Source organism: Rhinoderma darwinii, chromosome 1 (genome assembly GCF_050947455.1).
Source record: "Rhinoderma darwinii isolate aRhiDar2 chromosome 1, aRhiDar2.hap1, whole genome shotgun sequence".
Classification (NCBI taxonomy): Eukaryota; Metazoa; Chordata; class Amphibia; order Anura; family Rhinodermatidae; genus Rhinoderma; species Rhinoderma darwinii.
In genome coordinates this window covers 457,775,622-457,797,895 of record NC_134687.1, presented here as the reverse complement: position 1 = coordinate 457,797,895, position 22,274 = coordinate 457,775,622, and the positions used below count along the sequence as shown (strand labels likewise).

General features: G+C 43.9%; 1 protein-coding gene across 2 annotated transcripts in view; it reads right to left on the bottom strand.

The window, feature by feature from the left end:
- The window catches only part of DGCR8 (DGCR8 microprocessor complex subunit), a 45,790-nt gene extending 25,989 nt beyond the window's left edge, over positions 1-19,801 (bottom strand). For both annotated transcript variants that reach the window (XM_075832552.1, XM_075832561.1), the window contains exons 1-4: positions 19,698-19,801; positions 14,746-15,741; positions 14,285-14,444; positions 12,275-12,417 (exon numbers count right to left, since the gene is read on the bottom strand). In XM_075832552.1, the coding sequence (XP_075688667.1) occupies positions 12,275-12,417; positions 14,285-14,444; positions 14,746-15,477 (1,035 nt within the window). In that variant the 5' untranslated portion in view covers positions 15,478-15,741; positions 19,698-19,801. The remainder of the gene's footprint in view (positions 1-12,274; positions 12,418-14,284; positions 14,445-14,745; positions 15,742-19,697) is intronic.
- Positions 19,802-22,274: the final 2,473 nt, after the last annotated feature.

The window sequence follows — 22,274 nt, the reverse complement described above, 5'->3', positions numbered from 1 at the left end:
TCTGCAGCCTTTGACACTGTAGACCACAAACTCCTACTTAACATGCTCCACTCTATTGGCCTCAAGGACGCTGCTCTCTCTTGGTTTTCTTCCTCTCTCTCTGACCGCTCGTTCAGTGTGTCATTTGCAGGTTCTACTTCTCTTCCCCTTGCTATCGGGGTTCCTCAGGGATCAGTCCTAGGTCGGCTCCTCTTTTCTCTCTACACAGCTTCTATTGGACAAACCATCAGCAGATTTGGCTTCCAGTACCATCTCTACGCTGATGACACCCAATTATATGCCTCTTCCCGTGACATCACCCCTGCTCTAATACAAAACACCAGTGATTGTCTGTCCGCTGTCTCTAACATCATGTCCTCTGTCTATCTGAAACTGAATCTTTCTAAAACTGAGCTCCTTGTGTTCCCACCATCTACTAACCTACCTAACCTGATGTCTCATCTCAGTGTGTGGCACTGTCATAACTCCTAAGCAGCACGCCCTCTGTCTCTGGGTTATTTTTGACTCCGATCTTTCCTTTACTCCTCACATTCAATCACTTTCACGCTCCTTTCATTTTAACCTCAAAAACATCTCCAGAATCCGCCATTTTCTTACGGAGGAAACTGCCAAAACTCTCATTGTTGCTCTTATTCACTCTCGTCTTGACTACTGTAACTCATTACTAGTCGGTCTTCCCCTCAACAAACTCTCCCCTCTCCAATCTATCCTCAATGCAGCAGCCAGGCTCATATTTATGACCAACCGCTACACCAACGTCTCTACCCTGTGCCAGTCACTGCACTGGTTGCCAATTCCCTTCAGAATAAAATTCAAACTTATTACTCTCACCCACAAAGCTCTCCACAGGGCTGCACCTCCTTACATCTCCTCCCTCATCTCTGTCTACCAGCCTACTCTGGCTCTACGTTCTGCCAACGACCTTAGATTAAAATCCTCCATAATCCGAACCGCCCACTCCCGTCTCCAAGATTTTCTCGTGCTGCACCAGTCCTCTGGAATGCGCTACCCCAGACAATCAGATTAATTCCCAATGTCCACAGTTTTAAACGTGCCCTGAAAACACATCTATTTAGACAGGCCTATAACATTCCCTAATCTGACTCCTTTCCATGGCGCTCCTTTTAGATTAGTCATCAGAATAAGATTCCCTCACACTCCTCCTCTTCATGTCCGTCATACATGGATACTGGCTGGTGACCGGCTCATGCAGCTTTATGTGTACCACCCATGTGTATAAAAATGGCCGGACTATTGTACAGAACAAACACTGTTACACTTTGTGTCTCCCTTATTACCTCATAGATTGTAAGCTCCTCACTCCTCAGTTATGAATTGTAAATTAACTTTGTCACTATGTAATGTCTCATATTGTTTGTTTCATGTTCCCTCTAAATTGTAAAGTGCTGCGTAATATGTTGGCGCTATAGAAGATTATTATTATTATAATAAAGGCCGCAGTCAATAGTAACCTTGGATTCGAAGTGGTTTATAATGGATGGGGCCCCCTTTACCACCCATCGGGGCAAAAGCGACTACGGGCCACCGATAGGCCCCGGCTGCCATTACAACCTAACGAAAACATCCAGGGCTGCCATGGCTGTATGCCTGTGAGCCTCGTTTTAGATTGACAGGCAGTAATGTTTTGGTATACTTAGGCATGGGTTCCTGCGGGTCGGATACGAGGCATAAACCTATGCAATGTATTCGACCTAGAACCTACAAGGAATTACACTCGAAAAAAAAACGCAACAAATTGTGGTGCACCTTTTCGTCCAGAATCTGTGCTGCAGAAAGCAGTGGTTGAGAAAAAGCTTCAAGTCGTTGCAAAGATCGTAGTTTAGAAAAAAAACAACAACCTTTTTTTGTTTAAAATAAAAAAAAAAAAAAGTTTATATTTCACCATAATCGTAATCATAGTGACGCATCCCTCTGTTCTCCGTGCAGCCCAGCCTCCCGGGATGACGCTGTAGCCCATATGATTAGCTACAGTAGTCACATGGGATTAAACGTCATCCCAGGAGGCCGACCTGAACGGAGAACAGAGGAATGCGTCTCTATGACAACACGCAGGTAGGGAGTATTAAAATTTTTTATTATTTTTAATCAAAATAAAAAAGGTAATTTTTTTTATGATTTGCGATTATTGCGGCGGAATAGCAGCTATTTGCTATTCGTTGCGGGTTTTACTTATCCATTGAATTCAGTGGGGAAAACCTGCAACAAAAGTACAACGAATCCGTAGCATAAATTGACATGCTGCAGATTAAAAAACTGCTCTGCAGGTCAGTTTTCGCTGCATATTTTTTATGCAGCGTGTGCATCAGATTTGTTTAAAACTCATCCACTTTGCGGCTACTGTAAATGCTGTGGAATTTCTACACAGTTTCGGAAATTTGGCTGTGTGGGAACCCAGCCTTATAATACCAAAGCATTATAGAAGCGATCAGCGTAGTGACGATCCGTAGTGGGACTAAAAAAAGAACTAAATGTGAAATATAAATTTTTAATTTAAAAACGTAATATTTTTTATTTAGTAAAAAAACAAAACCATAAAATTTGTTTTATTTTATTAGTACTCGCCATAAAATCTTTTCCTCAGTCTATTGGAGAACACAGACCATGTGGTAAATGCTGCTGCCACTAGGAGGCGTGACACTAATGAGTAAAAAATAAGTGTTTGCCCCTCCTACAGTAGCTACCCATAATAAAAGGCACTGAGCTAGTAAGTAGGAGAAGCAGAACACCACATAATCGAACAATAATATCAGACCCAATAATATCAGACCCTATAATATCAGACCCAATAATATCAGACCCAATAATATCAGACCCAATAATATCAGACCCAATAATATCAGACCCATGTCCCATTTTCTAGTCTTCTCATTAAGGCTATGTTCACACTGAGTTTTTGGCAGGAGGAATATCTGCCTCAAAATTCCGTTTGGAAGTTTGAGGCAGATTTTCCTCTCCCTGCACGCCGATTTTCGCGGCGTTTTTTGCTGCGTTTTTCACCCGCCGCCATTGAGCGCCACGGGCATAAAACACAGTGAAATACGCTTTCTCTGCCTCCCATTGAAGTCAATGGGAGGTCAGAGGTGTAAACGCCCGAAGATCGGGCATGTCGCTTCTTATTCCCGTGAGGCAGTTTTACGCCGACGCCTCCCATGCGGTTTGCGCATTAAAAAAACTCGTAAAAAAAAACACTCAGTGTGAACATAGCCTAAGAGACCGACCTTGGTACTTCCCAAAGCAGTCCACATGGGTGCGAACCGAACAGGAAGTAAGCATTTACTCCACAGATGCCCCCAACACCTTCTGACCAAGGGAAGCAGCTGTGGATGCAAAAAAAATTGGTGAATGTGTGCAAAGACAACCAGGTAGCCGAAAAGCAGAGATGAAAACCGAAAGCCTGATCGCGCACAACCCAGGAAGCATCAACCGCCTCAGTGAAATAGGCATCGATCCCAAACGGGGGTTCCTTCCCTTTGAGCCGTTAGACCTCGCGAATAGCCAGCCACAGCCATCGAGCAATTGTAGCCTTAGAGGCCGCCAGCACAACTAACAAATAGTTGGAATAGCCAAAAGGAGGAAGTGACTGATAGGTAGAACCTATTAAATTATGAAGAGAGTGTTCCTTAGGATGCACCAGAGACTGGCAAAACAATAGTCTCGTTAAGGTGGAAGGAGAAGAGATAACACTGTGCGGAGCACTGCCTTATCTTGATAGGGAGTCAAATACGGAGGGTGGCAAGACAGCACCTTCCGGATAGGAGGTCACCGCCAAAAGGAACACCACCTTCCAGATGAGCAGGCGCAACAAATTCTTCTGAAGAGGTTCAAAAGTTAGCCGTCTGCATTGTAGGAGGTTCCAAAACTGAGTTGAGGGCCAATAGGGGGCACTATGTGTACAAACCCCTGCAAAAAAATTATGGATATCGGATTTGAATGCCAGAGGCCTGATGAAAAAAAACAGCGCGGATACCTGACCCTTAAGAGAGGTGAGGGCAAGCCGTCGATACAACCCTTCATGGAGAAACGCCAAGAGCCGGGGCAAGGAGAAAACCAATGGTGAAAGATGCCGATCCTCACACCACTGCAGATAGGTATGATAAATATGGGCCATAAAAGGCTTTCGAGCCTTGAACATGGTTTGGAACAGCCGCTGCAATAAGCCTCGAGCTTTTAAGACCTGCGGCTTCAACAGCCACGCCATTAAATGTAGCAACTGTAAACTTGGGTGGAAGACAGGCCCCTGAGAGAGAATATCGTGTAGAAGAGATAAACGTTAAGGAACATCTGTTAGTGGAGCCACCACGTCAACGTACTGTCAATGGTGCAGCCAGTCCGGAGCGACAAGGATGGTTGGAATCCCTGCGGCCTTGACCCTCCCCTGAAAAGCTTGGGAAGAGGCAGCGGGGAAAAAAAAACAAAAACATGTAAATCAGACTGAAGTGATCCCATGGAGCCATCAGTGCGTCGACCGCATATGCCTCGAAATTCAGAGACCTAGAAGTGGACCTGGTAATTGATTAAAAAGATACCAGAAAGTCCACGTCCGGGGTGCCTCATCTGGAACAGATTTGTTTAAACACTTCGTAAGGAGGAGGCTACTCCCCTGGGGTCGACCAGTTCGCAACGGAGATAATCCGCAACCCAATTGTCGACCCTGGGAGTGTGGAATGTCGAGAGAGCAGGAACATAAAGTTCTGCCCATTCCAGAATCTTGAATGCTTCCGCCATTGCCGGAGAACTCTGTGTCCCACCTTGGTGATTGAGGTAGACGACTGCCATGACATTGTCCACCTGGATTTGGACCGGACTACCAGCCAGAAAAGGTCACCCTTAGCTCCAGAACGTCGATGGGGAGAATGGCTTCCTGGTGTGACCAAAGGGCTGTGAGAAATCTTAAGGCACCTCCATAACTCCGAAAGCTGGCATCTGTGGAGAGTACCTGCTAACGGAGCAGGAGAAAGGAGCTGCCCTGAGGCATCGCCGAGGAAGAAAGCTACCAGAGGAGAGACCTGCCGGACGATCAAGGTAAAAAAAGGTTCGTTGGTCTAGGGAATCCAGAGGGTGGATCCATCTGGAGAGAATCATCCTCTGGAGGAGATGAGAAATGTGAAACTGGGCAAAGGAAGTCACCATGGAGTCCAGAATTTCCATACAAAATTGGAAACAGGTGGGAGTGCCCCGCTGCAAAGAACTGACATCCTACTGCAGGGTGGACAGTTTCTCCGAGCCGAGTCGGTAGTGAACACCACCGACATGGTGTCATGCAGGATTTGGATTATTTGATAATCCATCCCAAACGAGTCAGGGTACCCAGGGTAATTTGTAGGCTGTTCAAGTTGTCCTCCCAGTAAGGGGACTTGAGGATATCGTTCAAAAAGGGAACGACTGAAATCCCTCTGGAACAGAGAATTGCTATGATCACGGAGAGAACCGGTGTGAAAAATGTGGGGCCGTCGACAGGCCAAACAGGAGGGCCACAAACTGGTAGTGGTGAGGTAGCACTGCAAATCGCAGGAAGGTGGTGGTAGGACGTGCAAGTAAATGTCCTGGATGTCCACTGAGCAGAGGAGATCGACCTGTTCCATGGAGGGGATTTCCGACCAGAGGGACCCCATACAAAAATGATGGATCTTGGCAAAGGCATCCAGCTGTGTTAGGTCCAGAATGGGATGAACTGAACCATCCCTTATGGGGACATCAAAAACCTTTGAAATTGTTGGTCTGGAGGAACTGGGACAATGACTCCTTGACTCGAGAGAGTCTATTGCTTGAAAAAAAAAAACGTAGCTGCCCTGGCAGGTGACAGAGGGGAGTTTGGACTGGAAGAACCTGTCAGACAGAAGGCGTATAAATTCGACCTTGCACCCTGAGGAGACTACACCCCGCACCCAGGCGTCTGTATGAGAGAGAGCCAGACGTCCTTGGGACGTCTGCCTGCCACTTGAGCACCAAGTGAGGGTGCAACTTCGGCGGAAATGGTGTTACCCACTGTAGGCTTAGAAGCCTGAGGGAGGGAGCGGCAAGAAGAACAGGGCTTGAAGAAAGGTCTGCTCTTAAATTACTGGCAGAACTGCTGTCTGGATGCTCGTGGACCGAGGACGAAAAAGAGGTCCTCGTTTCCTGGCATTAAGAGCATGACTAGTTTGAGGCAGATGAGTGTTTTTCCCACGTGTTGCTTCTGAGATTATTTCGTACAGGCGAGCTCCAAAGAGATCGGAACCAATGAAGGAATGAGCCATCACGGAGCGTTTAGAAGCAGTGTCGGCAGACCAGCATTTGGGCCAAGCCGTCCGGTGCACAGCCACTATGGAAGAGAAGACACGAGGTGGCCTGGGTACAGAGAGACTCCGCACAGATATTTTGTAGTATCTGAAAGGTGGTGAGAGATATTCACCAGTTCCTGAAAGACCATAACAGAGTGGATGAGCCCATTCAGTAGAGGCTCTGCTGACCCATGCAGAAGCAAAGATAAGCTGCAAGGCCTAGCCAGTGTTGCAAAATGTGGACTTGGAGAAATAGTCAATGCGGTTGTCCAAAGGATCACACAATGAGACAGAGTCTGCCATAGGAAGAGTAGTAGTCCTAGCCAGACCAAAGGATTCACAGCTGGAGGCTTTGCCCAGTTTGAGGAAATATCCTCTGGAAATGGATACATAAGATCCAGGCAAGAGAGGTCTGGTAAATTTCTTCTCAGGATGCTTCCACTTCTTTAAAACTACCTCTTCAAAATCCGTACATGCTTGGCCTGGAGGCTGACATGCATTGTACAGAGTACTTCTCTGACCACATGAGAATTTTTGGCCACACGTGGAACAGGAAGGTACCAGTCGGGAGAATTTTCCTCTGGTGTCTGACATGGCAGTATTGGATACAAGACACTTGGATGCAAGACAAGGTTGTACGTTTCTTAGAAGGCTGTAATAGCCGCCTAGGGTTATCTAGAGTAATCTAGGTATATACTGGCCCCAGCACCAACAACGCCAGAGAGGACCTGTGAGACTGCATTCCCACTGGTCTGTGAGAAGCAGAGCGCAGTTGATGATCCGCCTCCTGCCAAGAGCCTGAAGATGGTGGCCCTCATAGGAATATGGTGGCTGTGAGAAGTGACAAGGACCCCAGTAATAGTGTACTCTGGGAAGACACCCGCGAGTCGTCTGGCGTAGGAGCGCTGTGATAGGGTGTCAAAAGGTGCTCCAGGCGCATTGCTCCTAATCACAGAGTGGGAGTGGGGGGGGGGGGGGGGGAAATCAGGGAAATGGCAAATACTCACCTGTCCAGTCTTCTGCAGAACCAGCAGTGAAGTCCCCTCTGTGTGCCAGTTCTAATGGGGAGGGACACTGTTGGGGCATGGAAGCGGGACAACTCTCAGGCTGGTGGATGACAGAGGAGCTTGCACTCATGTCCCTTTTTCCTTCAGAATGGCAGGGGGACAACAGTGCACTGGAAACACTGAGCACCCGCCAGTTGTTTGCGACAGTACAGTATGGGGACAGCATCACCAGTTACCCCGCTGGGTAGAAAAGAAAAAAAAACATAAAAGAACAAAAAAAAAAACAAAGACAGCACGCTTTACCAACAGGGGTGTCTGCCTCCTACGGACAAGTAAGCCAAGCCTGACCAGCTCACTGCCTGTATGAGGGGCCAACACTTTTTTTTTATTTTTTTATTCCCAGTGTCACGCCTCCTAGTGACAACAGCATATACCCCTTAGTCTGTGTTCCCCAATGGGACGAATAAGAAAAATAAATAAAAAAGTACACATATATGGTATCGTCGCAATTATAACACGTTATTTAAACCACATAATGAACAGAGTAAATTTAAAAAAAAAAAAAAAAAAAGAAACAAACTAAATTGCTTTTTTCTTTCCATCCCCTGAAAAAAAAAAAATGGATTAACGTTAATCAACTAGTCCCATGTACCCCAAATTGGTACCAATAAAAACGGCATCTCGTGCTACCAAAAAAAAGCCATAACATGGCTACATCGACAGAAAAATAAAAAAGGTTATTTTCTTTTCGTAGTGATACAAATTTTTTTTTGTTTAAAAGTGTTTTTATTGTGCAAAAGTAGTAAAACCTTTAAAAAAATATAACTATACATATTTGGTAGTGCCCGAATTCTACAGATCCATAGAATAAAAATAGTATGTCATTTACACCGCACAGTGAACACTGTAAAGTTAAAACGCAAAAAAAAAAATTGGCGAAGTTTCGTTTGTTTTTTTCATTCACCCCTCAAATTAAGTGTACCCGAAAAAGGTGCCATTGAAAAATACAACTCATCCCGCAAAAAACAAACCTGCATAAAGCTATGTTGACTGAAAAACGAAAAAAGTTATGGCTCTTTGAATGCAACAATGAAAAAATTGCTTGGTCATTAAGAGCCATAAACAGGCTAGTCATAAAAAAAACAATTAGGGTATGTTCACACGAGGTCATTACGTCCGTAATTGACGGACGTATTTCGGCTGCAAGTACCGGACCGAACACAGTGCAGGGAGCCAGGCTCCTAGCATCATACTTATGTACGACGCTAGGAGTCCCTGCCTCGCTGCCGGACAACTGTCCCGTACTGTAATCATGTTTTCAGTACGGGACAGTTGTCCTGCAGCGAGGCAGGGACTCCTAGCGTCGTACATAACTATGATGCTAGGAGCCCAGCTCCCTGCACTGTGTTCGGTCCGGTACTTGCGGCTCAAATACGTCCGTCAATTACGGACGTAATGACCTCGTGTGAACATACCCTTAAAGTTCCACTATGGGAAATTCACTATGCGATCTTTTGATTGCTGATATAATGCTTTGGTATACTTAATATACAAAAGCATTATTGCCTGTCAGTGTAAAACTGGTAGGCAATCTGTTAGGCCTTGCCTTTGGCATGACCGAATAGGCATATAGCCATGGCAACCCATCGGTGCCCGGCAATTGTATTGGGGGGTATTAATGGGGTGGCAGAGAAAGCCCCCTTCCTTTGTAGACACTTAGACCGCAGCATAGGAGCGGTTAAACATCCAGGATTGGAGTCATCTCCGATCTCGGCTGTCGCAGCGAGAGGCCGGCTGTAGAATACAGCTGGCACAGACCACTCCTGTGCCATCCACTGATCGTACCATTACATCCTACTGCGGTTTAAAGACCACAATTAGGACAGAAATGGATTTGCAGAAAGGGGTTAAATGATTGGTGACACATAGCAATGGAAAACAAAAACCACCAAGGAGCATTTTATATTTAACCCCTTAATACTGAAGGTATTTTAAAGAGGCTCTGTCAGCACATTATAAGTGGACTATCCTCTACATAATGTGATCGGCGCTGTAATGTAGGTAACAGCAGTGATTTTTATTTAGAAAAACTATCATTTTTGACAGAGTTATGACCTATAATAGCTTTATGCTAAAGACTTTCTTAATGGCCAACTGGGCGTGTTTTACTTTTAGACCAAGTGGGCGTTGTGGAGAGAAGTGTATGACGCTGACCAATCAGTGTCATACACTTCTCTACATTCATTTACACAGCACATAGTGTTCTTACTAGATCACTATGTGCAGCCACGTACACACACATTAACATTACTCACGTGTCCTGACAGTGAATAGACATCACTACCAGCCAGGATGTGATGTCTATTCAGAATCCTGACACTTCGCTAACGTTTATGGTTGATTTACAGCACAGCAAGCGCAATCTCGCTGTAAATGACAGTTTACAGCGTAATCTCGTGAGACTGTCAGGACACTTGAGTAACGTTAATGTGTGTGTATGTGGCTGCACATAGTGATCTAGTAAGAACACTATGTGCTGCGTAAATAAATGGGGAGAAGTGTATGACGCTGATTGGTCACTGATTGGTCAGCGTCATACACTTCTCTCCACAACGCCCACTACAAAGTAAAAAACACGCCCAGTTGAGCATAAAGAAAGTCATTAGCATAAAGCTAAAATAGGTCATAACTCAAAAAGTAAAAAATGATCGTTTTTCTAAATAAAAAAACACTGCTGTAATCTACATTACAGCGCCGATCACATTATATAGAAGATAGGCCACTTATGTGGTGACAGAGCCTCTTTAACCCCTTAAGGACACGGCCAATTTTGGCCTTGAGGACAGAGCAATTTTTTTACATTTCCCCTCTTTGCATCCCGACGCTCATAACGCTTTTATTTTTTGTACGACGTTGTATGAGACTTTGTTTTTTGCGGGACGAGTTGTACTTTATGTAGGTACCATTTTTTGGTACAAATACATTATCGTTTAATTTCTATACATTTTTATTTTGGCGAAAATGCAGAAAAAAAAAGCAGTTGCGCAGCAGTATTAAGATTTATTTTTTTTACACCATACACCGATCATAAATAATGTCATACATTTGTTGTACAGGTTGTTACAGTCGTGGCGATACCAAATATGTCTATTATTTAATGATTTGGGACTTATATTTTAAAAAGTTAATGTATTATTAAAAAATTTGTGTTTGTGTATTTTTTACTTTTTATCTACCATTATTTTTTTTGACATTCATTTAACTTTCTTTTTTAATCCCATAAAGGGATTTATCATTTAAAATTTGATTTTGTAACTGCAATGTACTGGCATAGATCTTTATGCCAGTACATTAGCCTGTGCACGGATTGTACACAGGCAGTTGTTAGGGCATACCTCAGTATGCCCTAACAACAGGAAATATGTTCAGACAGCCCTGGGGTCCTTCACTGGACCCTGGGCTGCCTGGCCATACGAGTTATGGGCTTTGATCGCGTCACCGTTATTTTCTGTGACGCGATCAATGTGCAGTCCCCCCTCCTTGAACGCCGCGATCAGCTTTCATCGCGGCGTTCAAAGGGTTAACGGCGGAGAGAAGATGTTTCTCTCCTCTCCGCTGTCAGAGCGGGGCCGTGGCTGTGTATTACAGCCGTTGCCCCGCTCTCGATCGCGCGCACAGACGCGCGCAGGGACGGCTGTCACACAGGACGAGTATGCTCGTCCTAATGCGCGAAGTGTTCGCCGCTCAGGACGAGCATACTCGTCCTGTGTTGGCAACCAGTTAAACCTTAATGACCAAGCAATTTTTTTACGTTTTTCCATCGTCGTATTTAAAGAGCTAGAACTTTTTTATTTTTCCGTCGACATAGCTGTATGAGGACAAGTTGTATTTTTTAATAGCACCATTTTGGGGTACATATAATTTATTGATTAACTTATTATTAACTTTGTTTAGTGCGGTACTGGAAAGAAAAAAAAAAGACATTTCGCCATTCTTTTTTGCGTCTTAATTTTACATCGTTTACCATTTGGTATAAATAACTTTATTCAGCGGGTCGTTACGATTGCGGCGATACTACATTTATATAGGTTTTTTTATGTTTTACTACTTTTATACAGTAAAAACACACTTTTTCAAAATTAGTTGTTTTTGTGTCGCCATATTTTAAGAGACATAACTTTTTAATTTTTCGACCGATGCAGTTGCATGAGGGCTTTTTTTTTTGAGGGACGACTTGTAGTTTTTATTGGTACCATTTTGGAGTACATGCGATTTTTTGATTACTTTTTATCACATTTTTTTGAAGGTAGGATGAACAGAAAACAGCAATTCTGGCGTTTTTTTATTTTATTTTATACGGAGTTCGCCGTGCAGGTCAAATAATGTAATTGTTTTATAGTTGGGTTCATTACGGACGCAGCAATACCAAATATGAGTAACTTTTTAAGTTTTTCATAATAACGTATTTTGTAAGGGGAAAAATTGGGTTTTTAATTTTTTTTTTACTTGGGACTTTTATTTATTTATTTCAAGCTTTGTTTAACTTTTTTTAGTCCCACTAGTGGACTTTAATGTGTGAACTTTTGACCGCTATTATAATACACTGCAATACTTCTGTATTGCAGTGTATTATTGCCTGTCACTGTAAAACGGCATGGCCTAACAAGCAATCACTAAAGGCAGACATGGGGGCCTTTGTTAGGCCCCCAGGCTGCCATAGAAACCATCGGCAACCCGCGATGAACGGGAGGTGCCAGTGGGGTGAGAGAGGAAGCTACCTCCCTCTAAAACCACTCCGATGCAGCGCTCGCTATTGAGCGCCGCATCGGAGGGGCCCAGGCTACAGGAGCACCCCACACGATGCGGGAAAAGTTCTTCAGAAGTGCCGCCATGAAATTTAAAAAAAAAAGACAAATTTACACATTTTTGGCCATATAAAACCAAGAGATACAAAAAGGCATCAGTTCTTTTTTTTTGTCTACGTACTCTTATGCTTCCGGTTCCCAAAAAGTAAGGCCTGGACCACGTGACTACTCTTGTTTCTCTATGTAAATAGACAGGAATGCCGGAGTTATGGAATGTCATGATCCATCCATCAGGTAATGGCTCTGTAGGAGGACGGCCGCGACCTTTATATGGGAAATTAAAAGAAATACATTATATTGTTACTGCACATAATTGCATCATTTTGATAGTAAATTATTCTTTGCCCACATTAAAAATGTAAAATCAAAGTGAATCATTTGTTGCACCCATTTCGTGAAATACACAGCAGATTTAACTTCTAAAAGCGGATCGAAAGTGCCCTGTTGGAGGGCAGCATAAAGAATTGACAGACATGCGGATTTCAGCGTGCTCTTGCTTAGTAGTTAATGTTAAGTAGTTTAGGAGAATTTAAAAATTGTACTTGCAGCGTGCGGCCAGCGCCACAAGTATAAGTGCAAGTATATTCACACTCCCTCCGCCGCTGATTGGCACTTTTTTTTTTACCTATTACTGTGAATAGGGAGAAAATCAGCAGGTAGAGGGCAAGGGGAGAATCAATATAATAGGACTTATACTTGCAACTATGGCCGAGCGCTGTAAGTAGAAGTTCTAAATTCTTCTAAACTACTTAAAGGGGTTGTCCTGGTTGGGGCTCTGGTTTTTTATACCGATGACTAATCCACAGGATAGGTCATCAGTATATGATCGATGGGGGTCTGACACCCAGATCATTCAGCTGTTCTGGCTGCCTCCATAGGCTATGCAGGTGTCGGAAGAAGAAGGCCCCGACCGCTGAATAGCAGCGGTGCTGCAGCTCTGCTCCTATTTCGCTTGTGTGAAATAGGCCTTAATACACACAGGAGGAAATTTACTGAGTAAAATGTCCAGGGAGTGCTCTTCAAATACTAGATCTGTTGCGCCTTCAGAATTTGTGCAGAGGTAGAATTAAAATTAAACAACTGCACTCAACTGCTGCCACTGGAGGGGGGGGGGGGGGGTTAAAAGAATAGAAGGGAGAGTATCACTTACATATTTTTTTTACTAATTAAAACCAGATAATGAAAAAAATTTATTCTTTTTTTCTGTAAATAATTATGTATTAGCTTGCCTGAGCATCTCCTCTATTAACAGCATTCAGAGATATGCTTTACAGCAGCGACATGTTCCATGGGAAACGATAGTCTGGCGTTAATCCATTGACTTCTATGAGTTTTCTAGGCATGCTCTGTGACCTGTAAAGGGTTCAATGTGCAGGAAGGGAACTGTGTCCATCACCTATTGTCAATGGTGTTTCCTGTCTTATCAAAATATAGGTGTTACCCTTCATCGTAATCCTGCCTGTGATGATAATAAGAGGACTGCTGAGTAGTGATCTCTACAGAACAGGAAGTGGCAGTCTTTTGTGAGGCTCAGTGGCCACAGTGAAAACTGCAAGATTTCAGATATAATTTTTTTTTTTTAATAGGACATGGAAAAAAAAAAAAAAAACTAATTCTTATGAAAAAATATGCTGAATATCACAACTTCACACATTTTCTGATGACATTTCTTTTAAAGGGAATCGGCCAGCAGTTTTGAGGCGTCAAAACTGCCGACAAAGCGAGGAGGGCATTATAAACGTACCCTTTGTCTCGGTCATGCAAGTTGCATGACTAAGAACACTATGTTTAATTCCCCCCGTGATCACAAATGCCACTAAGTCAGGCACTTTATGTGCAAGTGCTTCTGCGCGCTGCCGGCCCTGCCCCTCTGTGTAACGGCTCTAGCGGTCTCCTGTTTCCCCGCTAAAACCATCACTCAGAGCAGAGTGGCACTTTCGACTGCAGCGCTGGGGGAATCAAATGTTGTTTTCTCGGTCACGCAATTTGCATGACCGAGACAAAAAGGTATGTTTACTCTGACCTGTCACTCCCCATATGGCTCTGCCAGCAGTTTTGATTCTCTTTAAGGATACTAGTCATGACCTATCATGTGTCTAGCAGTGGTGCACAGTACACAAGCATTTCTTACTTTTCAAAACAGTTTTTATTTTGGTTATCATTGGTTGAACACTGGTCTCGCCATCTGAACGGTGGTCACTTTCTTCATCAAACTTTTCTTCTATTCTCCTCTTCTTTGGAGTATGAAGGCCCTCCTCCAGCAGTGCATCCACATCGTTATCAAAATCATCCTGCAAAACAAACTATCAGGTACGTCCCCTCTTCCAAAAGCGGGAGAGGCAAAAATTCCCTTTACACTGAGCACAGACATGTACCTCCAATCTGCAGCTAGAGAGGATGGCAAAGAATGTCTACAAAACACTGACAACACAACAAACACTCATATGTAGTCAGCAATAAACAGTAAACATATTTGGCCAAGGCATGGTTAGAAAGCATGTGACAAAGCAGTGTTTATTATAAAGACAAATCGGGTAAAGAAAAATGAAATGCCTATATTTACTGGTGGAGTGTTAGCACTTGCAAACATACCTCATAGTTGTAGATCAGGGATTCATCATCAATCTTATCTCTTTGGAGAATGGACTCCGATATAAACTCTGCAAACTCTGCTCCGTCCTCATCTACCTCCATCACAGTCTCGGAGAAATCCTCCAGATCATCGAGAACGGCGTATTCTACTTTCTTTTCCTGATCAGCTTCCGCCTCCTCATTTCTTTTATTTGCAATTTCATGATTATTCACAATTTTATCATTGCTACTACCAGCAAAAGGACAAACATGCAACTCTCCATTGACAGTGTTATTGCTATCTATTGCGGTCTGATCCTCTGCCTCTGCTCCAGCGTACAGAACTTTTCTATCCTTGCTCTTACAACTCTCTGTAAAACTTACACTAATTTTAACATCTTTAAGCAACTTAAGATCAGGAGTAAACTTTTTAACTGCTGGTGCATGGCGAGCTGTTCTGGGATTGTGGTCACTTTGTAACGGATCTATCACTGTGGGATGACTCTTGTAAGAAGATGACCCTTTTGTAAGTAGGTGTGCTCCGAAGTTTAGCTGCAGGTCCCCAGCTGGGGTTTGTGACTGTCCATCACCACCAGAGCCAACGTCCATTACCTCTGCGTCACTGGACGTTTGCAGGGGAGGTGGTGGAGGCTCTTCATTTGGCGGCAGTGGTGGGGGACAAGCAGGTATGAATTCCATTTCTTTGCTTCCAGGTTCATCGGGGAGAGGGGCTACATACGCACACTGATCCATATTCAATACTAAACCAGTACAACTACAAACTACACAAATCAGTAAATTTCTATTTTTAGTCCTAATAGGAGAATGTCCAATACAGTGTATATTGCATATCTCAATTGGCCACACGGAAGATTCAGTTAAGCTGACTACATTGTTCTTTTCATTAATGTAGACAGCCTTCAGAAATACTGTCTCTATTACTGGAAATCACAATGTATTCAGCTTAAGAAGCGTTATCACTGAGCAGACATTGTTGTACTTGAAGCTTTGTTTAACCTGTAAGAAAAAAAAAAGAAGGAGAGAAAGGAGAAAAAATAATGTTTGAAGATAAAAATGCAAAAAAATGATATCAAAAATAATTACTAATAATGCCAAAATTGCTTCCATATAACTAGAAACGCAACTAAACAAAAGCTCATTCCTGTGTTTTGGTAAAGGTATTGGCTTCAGAAAGACGTTAAAGAGGCTCTGTCACCAGATTTTCAAACCCCTATCTCCTATTGCAGCAGATCGGCGCTGCAATGTAGATAACAGTAACGTTTGTTTTTTTTTTTTAAAACGAGCATTTTTGGCCAAGTTATGACCATTTTTATATTTATGCAAATGAGCCTTTCTTAAGTACAACTGGGCGTGTTTAAAGTTATGTCCAAGTGGGCGTGTATTGTGTGTGTACATCTGGGCGTTTTTACTTCTTTTACTAGCTGGGCGTTGTGAATAGAAGTGTATGATGCTGACGAATCAGCATCATCCACTTCTCTTCGTTACCACCCAGCTTCTGGCAGTGCACAGACACACAGCGTGTCCTCGCTCATCCGACGCGATGAAGTTCCTGTGGGAGGAAGTGAGTGACGTCACAGCGTGATCTCGCGAGGACACGCTGTGTGTCTGTGCACTGCCAGAAGCTGGGTGGTAACGAAGAGAAGTGGATGATGCTGATTCGTTACGGTTATCTACATTGCAGCGCCGATCTGCTGCAATAGGAGATAGGTGTTTGAAAATCTGGTGACAGAGCCTCTTTAAAGGGATTTTCTTAGGCTTCAAGCACACGACCGTAATTACGGGCACGGCCGGCCGTTTTCACTAGCTGCTCTCCCATTATAAAGTATAGGAGCACGGTCCGTAAAATAAAATAAAAAAATAGGACATGTCCTATTTTTCCGGCAGGTTTCTACGGCACGGACATCCCCCCCGCCCCCGTAGACATATGGGAGGGTGTCTGTCGGCCATAGAAATGAATGGGCCCGTAATTACGGTCATTTGCATGGGGCCTTAAAAATGGTTTGTCTACTGGAGATGCAATACAAGTCAGATGGTTGAGATTGGACCCCTGGGACCCTGTCAAACCCGACCTACTATGGAGAACCGGTAATTTTTCCTTATAATCTAGGAAAGAAACGTAAACACTTGAGTGAAAATGCTATTTGGACCCATCTTCTTATCGACTTGTAGTTCAAAAGGCCGCAAGTAATTTTTCTCGCTTCCCCATAAACATGCAGCCAGTCACGCGTGAATGAGGATACAGCGTGTGCTAGTGTTGGGAAACGAGCTGCTGCCAGATACTGCCGGAAGAGGCTTATGTTACGCAGCAACAAAGGATCTGACATGTTGAAAGCCCATTGGGGAGCAGTCAGTAGAACCACATAGCCGTCCAACGAATATCACTTTCACCCAACGGACCCTATTGACTTACAATGGGGTCTGTCGGGTTTCGGCGTCGTTTCCGTCATTGTGACGTGAAGAATAGTGTGGCATGCAGGCAAACCCCCCCGCGGCTGATGACTGAGGCCACTGACAGCAGTGTAAATACAGCCTTAGATCATCGCCACATCCCTCCAAAATCAGCGAGCTCAGCTCACTGTGATCTAACACGTATGGCCAGCTTTAGACATCCGCCAGTCCTAAATGGTTAAAGAGACTCTGTCACCACATTATAAGTGGCCTTTCTCCTACATAAGGAGATCGGCGCTATAATGTAGGTGACAGCAATGCTTTTTATTTAGAAAAACTATCTATTTTTAAACACTTTATGAGCGATTTTTAGCTTTATGCTAATGAGTTTCTTAATGCCCAACTGGGCGTGTTTTACTTTAGACCAAGTGGGCGTTGTACAGAGGAGTGTATGACGCTGACCAATCAGTGACCAATCAGCGTCATGCACTTCTCTCCATTCATTTACACTGTACTAGCGATATAGCTATATCGTTATGTGCAGCTACATACACAAAGACTAACGTTACTGCAGTGTCCGGACAATGAATATACATCACTACCAGCCTGGACGTCATGTGTATTCAGAATCCTGACATGTCTGTAGCGTCTCTGTGAGATTTACAGCAAGGCAAACGTAATCTCGCGAGATTACGATGCAACCTGTCATTTCAAACGAGATTACGTTTGCCTTGCTGGAATCTCACAGAAAAGATTCAGACGTGTCAGGATTCTGAATACACATCACGTCCTGGCTGGAGGTCATGTATATTTATTGTCAGGACACTGCAGTAACGTTATAGCGTGTGTATGTAGCTGCACATATATAGCTATATCGCTAGTGCAGTGTAAATGAATGGAGAGAAGTGTATGACGCTGATTGGTCAGCGTCATACACTCCTCTGAACAACACCCACTTGATCTAAAGTAAAACAGGCCCACTTGGACATTAAGAAACTCATTAGCATAAAGCAAAAAAATAAATAAAAAATATATAAAAATCGATAAAAAAGAGATAGTGGTAAAAAAGAGATAGTTTTTCTAAATAAAAAGCACTGCTCTCACCTACATTATAGCGCCCATCTCCTTATATAGGAGATAGGGCACTTATAATGTGGTGACAGAGTCTCTTTAAAAGCAACCTTAGGCCCCATGCACACGACCGTAAATAAAAAAACTCTGTAATTGCAGACCGCAATATGGTCCGCAATTACAGACCCGCCCGGTTCTATTAGCTGCGTACACCTTTCCATATCGCTACGGAAGGGTGTCAGTGTCATAGAATCGTGCCAGGAAATATGGAGCATGTCCTACTTTTCATTTTTTGCGGGCCGAGCTCCCACGATTACGGGCACGGCCATGTGCATGAAGCCTGACTCTAAATACAAACCAGAGTTTTTATTCCTCAAGAATGTTAGGGCCTCATGCACACAACCATAGTGGTGTGCACGGGACGTGCCTTGCAGCTCGGACGGCCGCAGAGTGTCACCCGCAGCCGTCCGCAAATCACGGGCCGTGCACATTAATAAGACATGTCCGTTCTTTCTGCGGTCCAGGCTCCTGGGCAATGCACGGACCGTGGAAACCAAGGTCATGTGCATGGGGCCGCAATTCACCCACAGATTTGTGGGGAAAATGCGGCCGCAAAAATAGGTTTGTGTGCATGGGGCCCGAGTGTGTTTTTTTACAACAGATCTGTGAAGAGTGGTTGGCACGGGAGGGCACTTTAATTCATCGTCCTGAATTCTGTGCACAGTTTTTATTGTGTCAGATCAAGATCACTTTATTTGTTACCCAAACTCATTTGTGGTTGCCCCTGCACAGGCTGGCATACATTTTGCTTGTTTGAACAATACAGCCTACGCGCTATTCTACTTTTTCTTCTCAGTACAGCACAATAAATCCCATTGATTGGATTGCAATTACGTTTGTCTCTGTCGTCCACTGTTGTGACAATTGACAGCAAATAATCTGCATATAAAAGATGTATGATAAGGAGGACAACCATACAATCTTTTCACCTGTCAAAAAACAAAGTAATGGCTGCCAAGCAAAATATTTTTAATAAATCTAGAAAACCGGATATAGGATTCCCATCAGTTCGGACAAGATACAATGCAGTGATCGGTTACACACATTATATACCACATGTTAGATATAGAAGGCAGCATAGAACGCGTATATTCTGGACAATGCTACTAGCCTATATATAGGGCTAGAACAGAAGAGTGATGGAGTCCTATGTGGCCAACAATCAGGCTGCAGCAGGGGGGTTACAATGAAGTCCCGGGGCTAAGTCCGGGCTCCTCAGCAGTCACTACTATAGAACACTGTAATGTGCAACCAGAAGCGGTATTCACAACGACCAGGTCTGCCCACAGCGGGGATCCCCTCAGTAAAATAAGTGAAGGGGAGGCCCTCTGCGCGGCGGAATAGCGGACTCCCGTCACTTAACACCTTCACAATTCATTAGCCAAGAAGCGCCGCTACAGCCGACAATGACCTGACCCGGCCACACTACTCACCTCCTGAACGAGGCTTTCAGTCCCCTATCACCATTCCTCAACCTGAAAGAGACCCGTCGCCATCTTGCATAGAACAGCCGGCTCCAGACGACCGCATCGATTCGTTCTCCAATCAGGCAGGAGGAATGGCGGCTGACGTAGAGCATAAGCCAATAGCGGGCGGTGACTCAAATTTGTGCCTAGGAGCGCTCTTCCAATCCTGTGGCGACTAAGACTTAACGTCGGGATTTGAGCAGCCAATTGAATTGCAAACTAAGGGGAGAAAGTGATGTGACTAGGAGAGTGTGATTCTCACAGCTCACTTCTCCCAATGGTCCTGTGCTTTATTATCTTGTCCCTGGTGCCATAAGGGTATGTACACACACACTAATTACGTCAGTAATTGACGGACGTATTTCGGCCGCAAGTCCCGGACCGAACACAGTGCAGGGAGCCGGGCTCCTAGCATCATACTTCTGTACGATGCTAGGAGTCCCTGCCTCGCTGCAGGACAACTGTCCCGTACTGTAATCATGTTTTCAGTACGGGACAGTTGTCCTGCAGCGAGGCAGGGACTCCTAGCATCGTACATAAGTATGATGCTAGGAGCCCGGCTCCCTGCTCTGTGTTCGGTCCGGTACTTGCGGCCGAAATACGTCCGTCATTTACGGACGTAATTAGTGTGTGTGCACATACCCCTAGGGTGTATTCACACGTTCAGTTCAGGGTTTTTTTTATGCGGTTTTTTTAAGCCAAAACCAGGAGAGGAGAAGTAGTATCTGTCCTTTATACTTTATCTCCCTTTATGATCCACACCTGGATTTGGCTTCAAAAACTGCATAAAAATACTTGCTCAAAACCTGCATATGTGAATTCACCCTTATGCAGTTAACAAATGGGGTATTTTGGTGTAAAAGCAAGCTGTATGAGGAATGTCCAGCCAGCAACCATAGCAACAGGTCTCACCTCCAGTTCAGTGAAGCCCAATTTCCTACATGTCATATACTACCATATGTGTCTGCCTTTTATAATTCCTTTTGGTTAGGGTCCCGTGAAAATAAGCTGATCCCCAGCAATCAATCTGTGGGAGAATTTAATAGCAAGTGTTTCATTTCCCTGCAGCACTACCACAGGGGAAATGAAGCATTACATTGTGCCTATTGAAGTGAATGGGCTGTCCATATAATTCATGGCCATGTCAGGTGCTCCAAAGAGAGAGAAAGAGAGACAGACGCTTTTTATAGTAGTTCTCTGCTCACTCTAATAGAGAGGGTTCTGACTGAGGGACCCCGGTATACTAACTTGGAATGCGCTAACAGGGCATTAGAAAGTGGGTTTTGCTGTTTTACCATCATTATGTCTCATGCCCAGATATTCCATGTGCACATATGGACGGGCCGCACAACATGAATCCACGTACCCATACTGCATGCCACCCAACCGTCACGGATTAAACCATCTACGACTTGGCGCAGACAGGAGCGATGCAGTAATGTCATCCCTTATATACTCTACTGCCCCGTAGGGGAAACACCACATTTTCATATATGGAAATCCATAAAACTTTAACCAATTCATGGCAATTAATTCATGGAAATAATCTTTTTAAAGGAGAGAGAGAGAAGAGAGGTGAGAGGTGAGAGAAGAGAGAAGAGAGAAGAGAGAAGAGAGAAGAGAGAAGAGAGAAGAGAGAAGAGAGAAGAGAGAAGAGAGAAGAGAGAAGAGAGGTGAGAGAAGAGAGAAGAGAGAAGAGAGAAGAGAGAAGAGAGAAGAGAGAAGAGAGAAGAGAGAAGAGAGAAGAGAGGAGAGGAGAGAGGAGAGAGGAGATCTATGATGTTACATAGGACTGCATGTGAAATCTACTACATTATCTGTACTGTGTATATGTGTGCCTGTGTAGGTATATAGTCTATATGTGAATGTGTCTTTGTGCCTTTTATGTATTTGTTCCGGTCAGTGTATTTACATGCCTGTGTCTGTGTATATATGTGTGTGTGGGGTTAGTGACTGCCTCCATTTTTGTTCTTGCACTCCTCCCATTCTGCCCTGGGTGATGTTAATTTGTTTAATGCTGGTTCCTACCATCCCCAGATATATATGTAGGCTTAGTCCCAGTTCTGGGTGTATGTGCAAAGTAGGTCGCCTTGTCGTGGCAGGTGGGCAAACACTTTTTGATCAAAATGTGCACTAAGAACCTCCCTTTTGTAAGTAGATTTAGCAGTAATGCATATTTATTTATATTTAGCGGTTTAGGTTACATTAGTTTTTGAGGTGTTGTCACAATTTCTTTGTATATATATATATATATATATATATATATATATATATAAAATGTGTCTGTATGTCTATATATTTACCTGTATGTCTAAATATGTCTATGTATGTATGGCATATATGTACCAACATATATGTAAATGTCCATATATGTGGTTAATTTTAGGTTTGTAAAGGGCGGCAGTAGAGAGCACCCGCACAGGGCGCCATCCAACCTAAGGGTATGTTCACACGGCAGCGTCCGTAATGGCTGAAATTACGGGGCAGTTTTCAGTAGAAAACAGTACCGTAATTTCAGCCGTAATGGCATGTTGAGGCGCTATT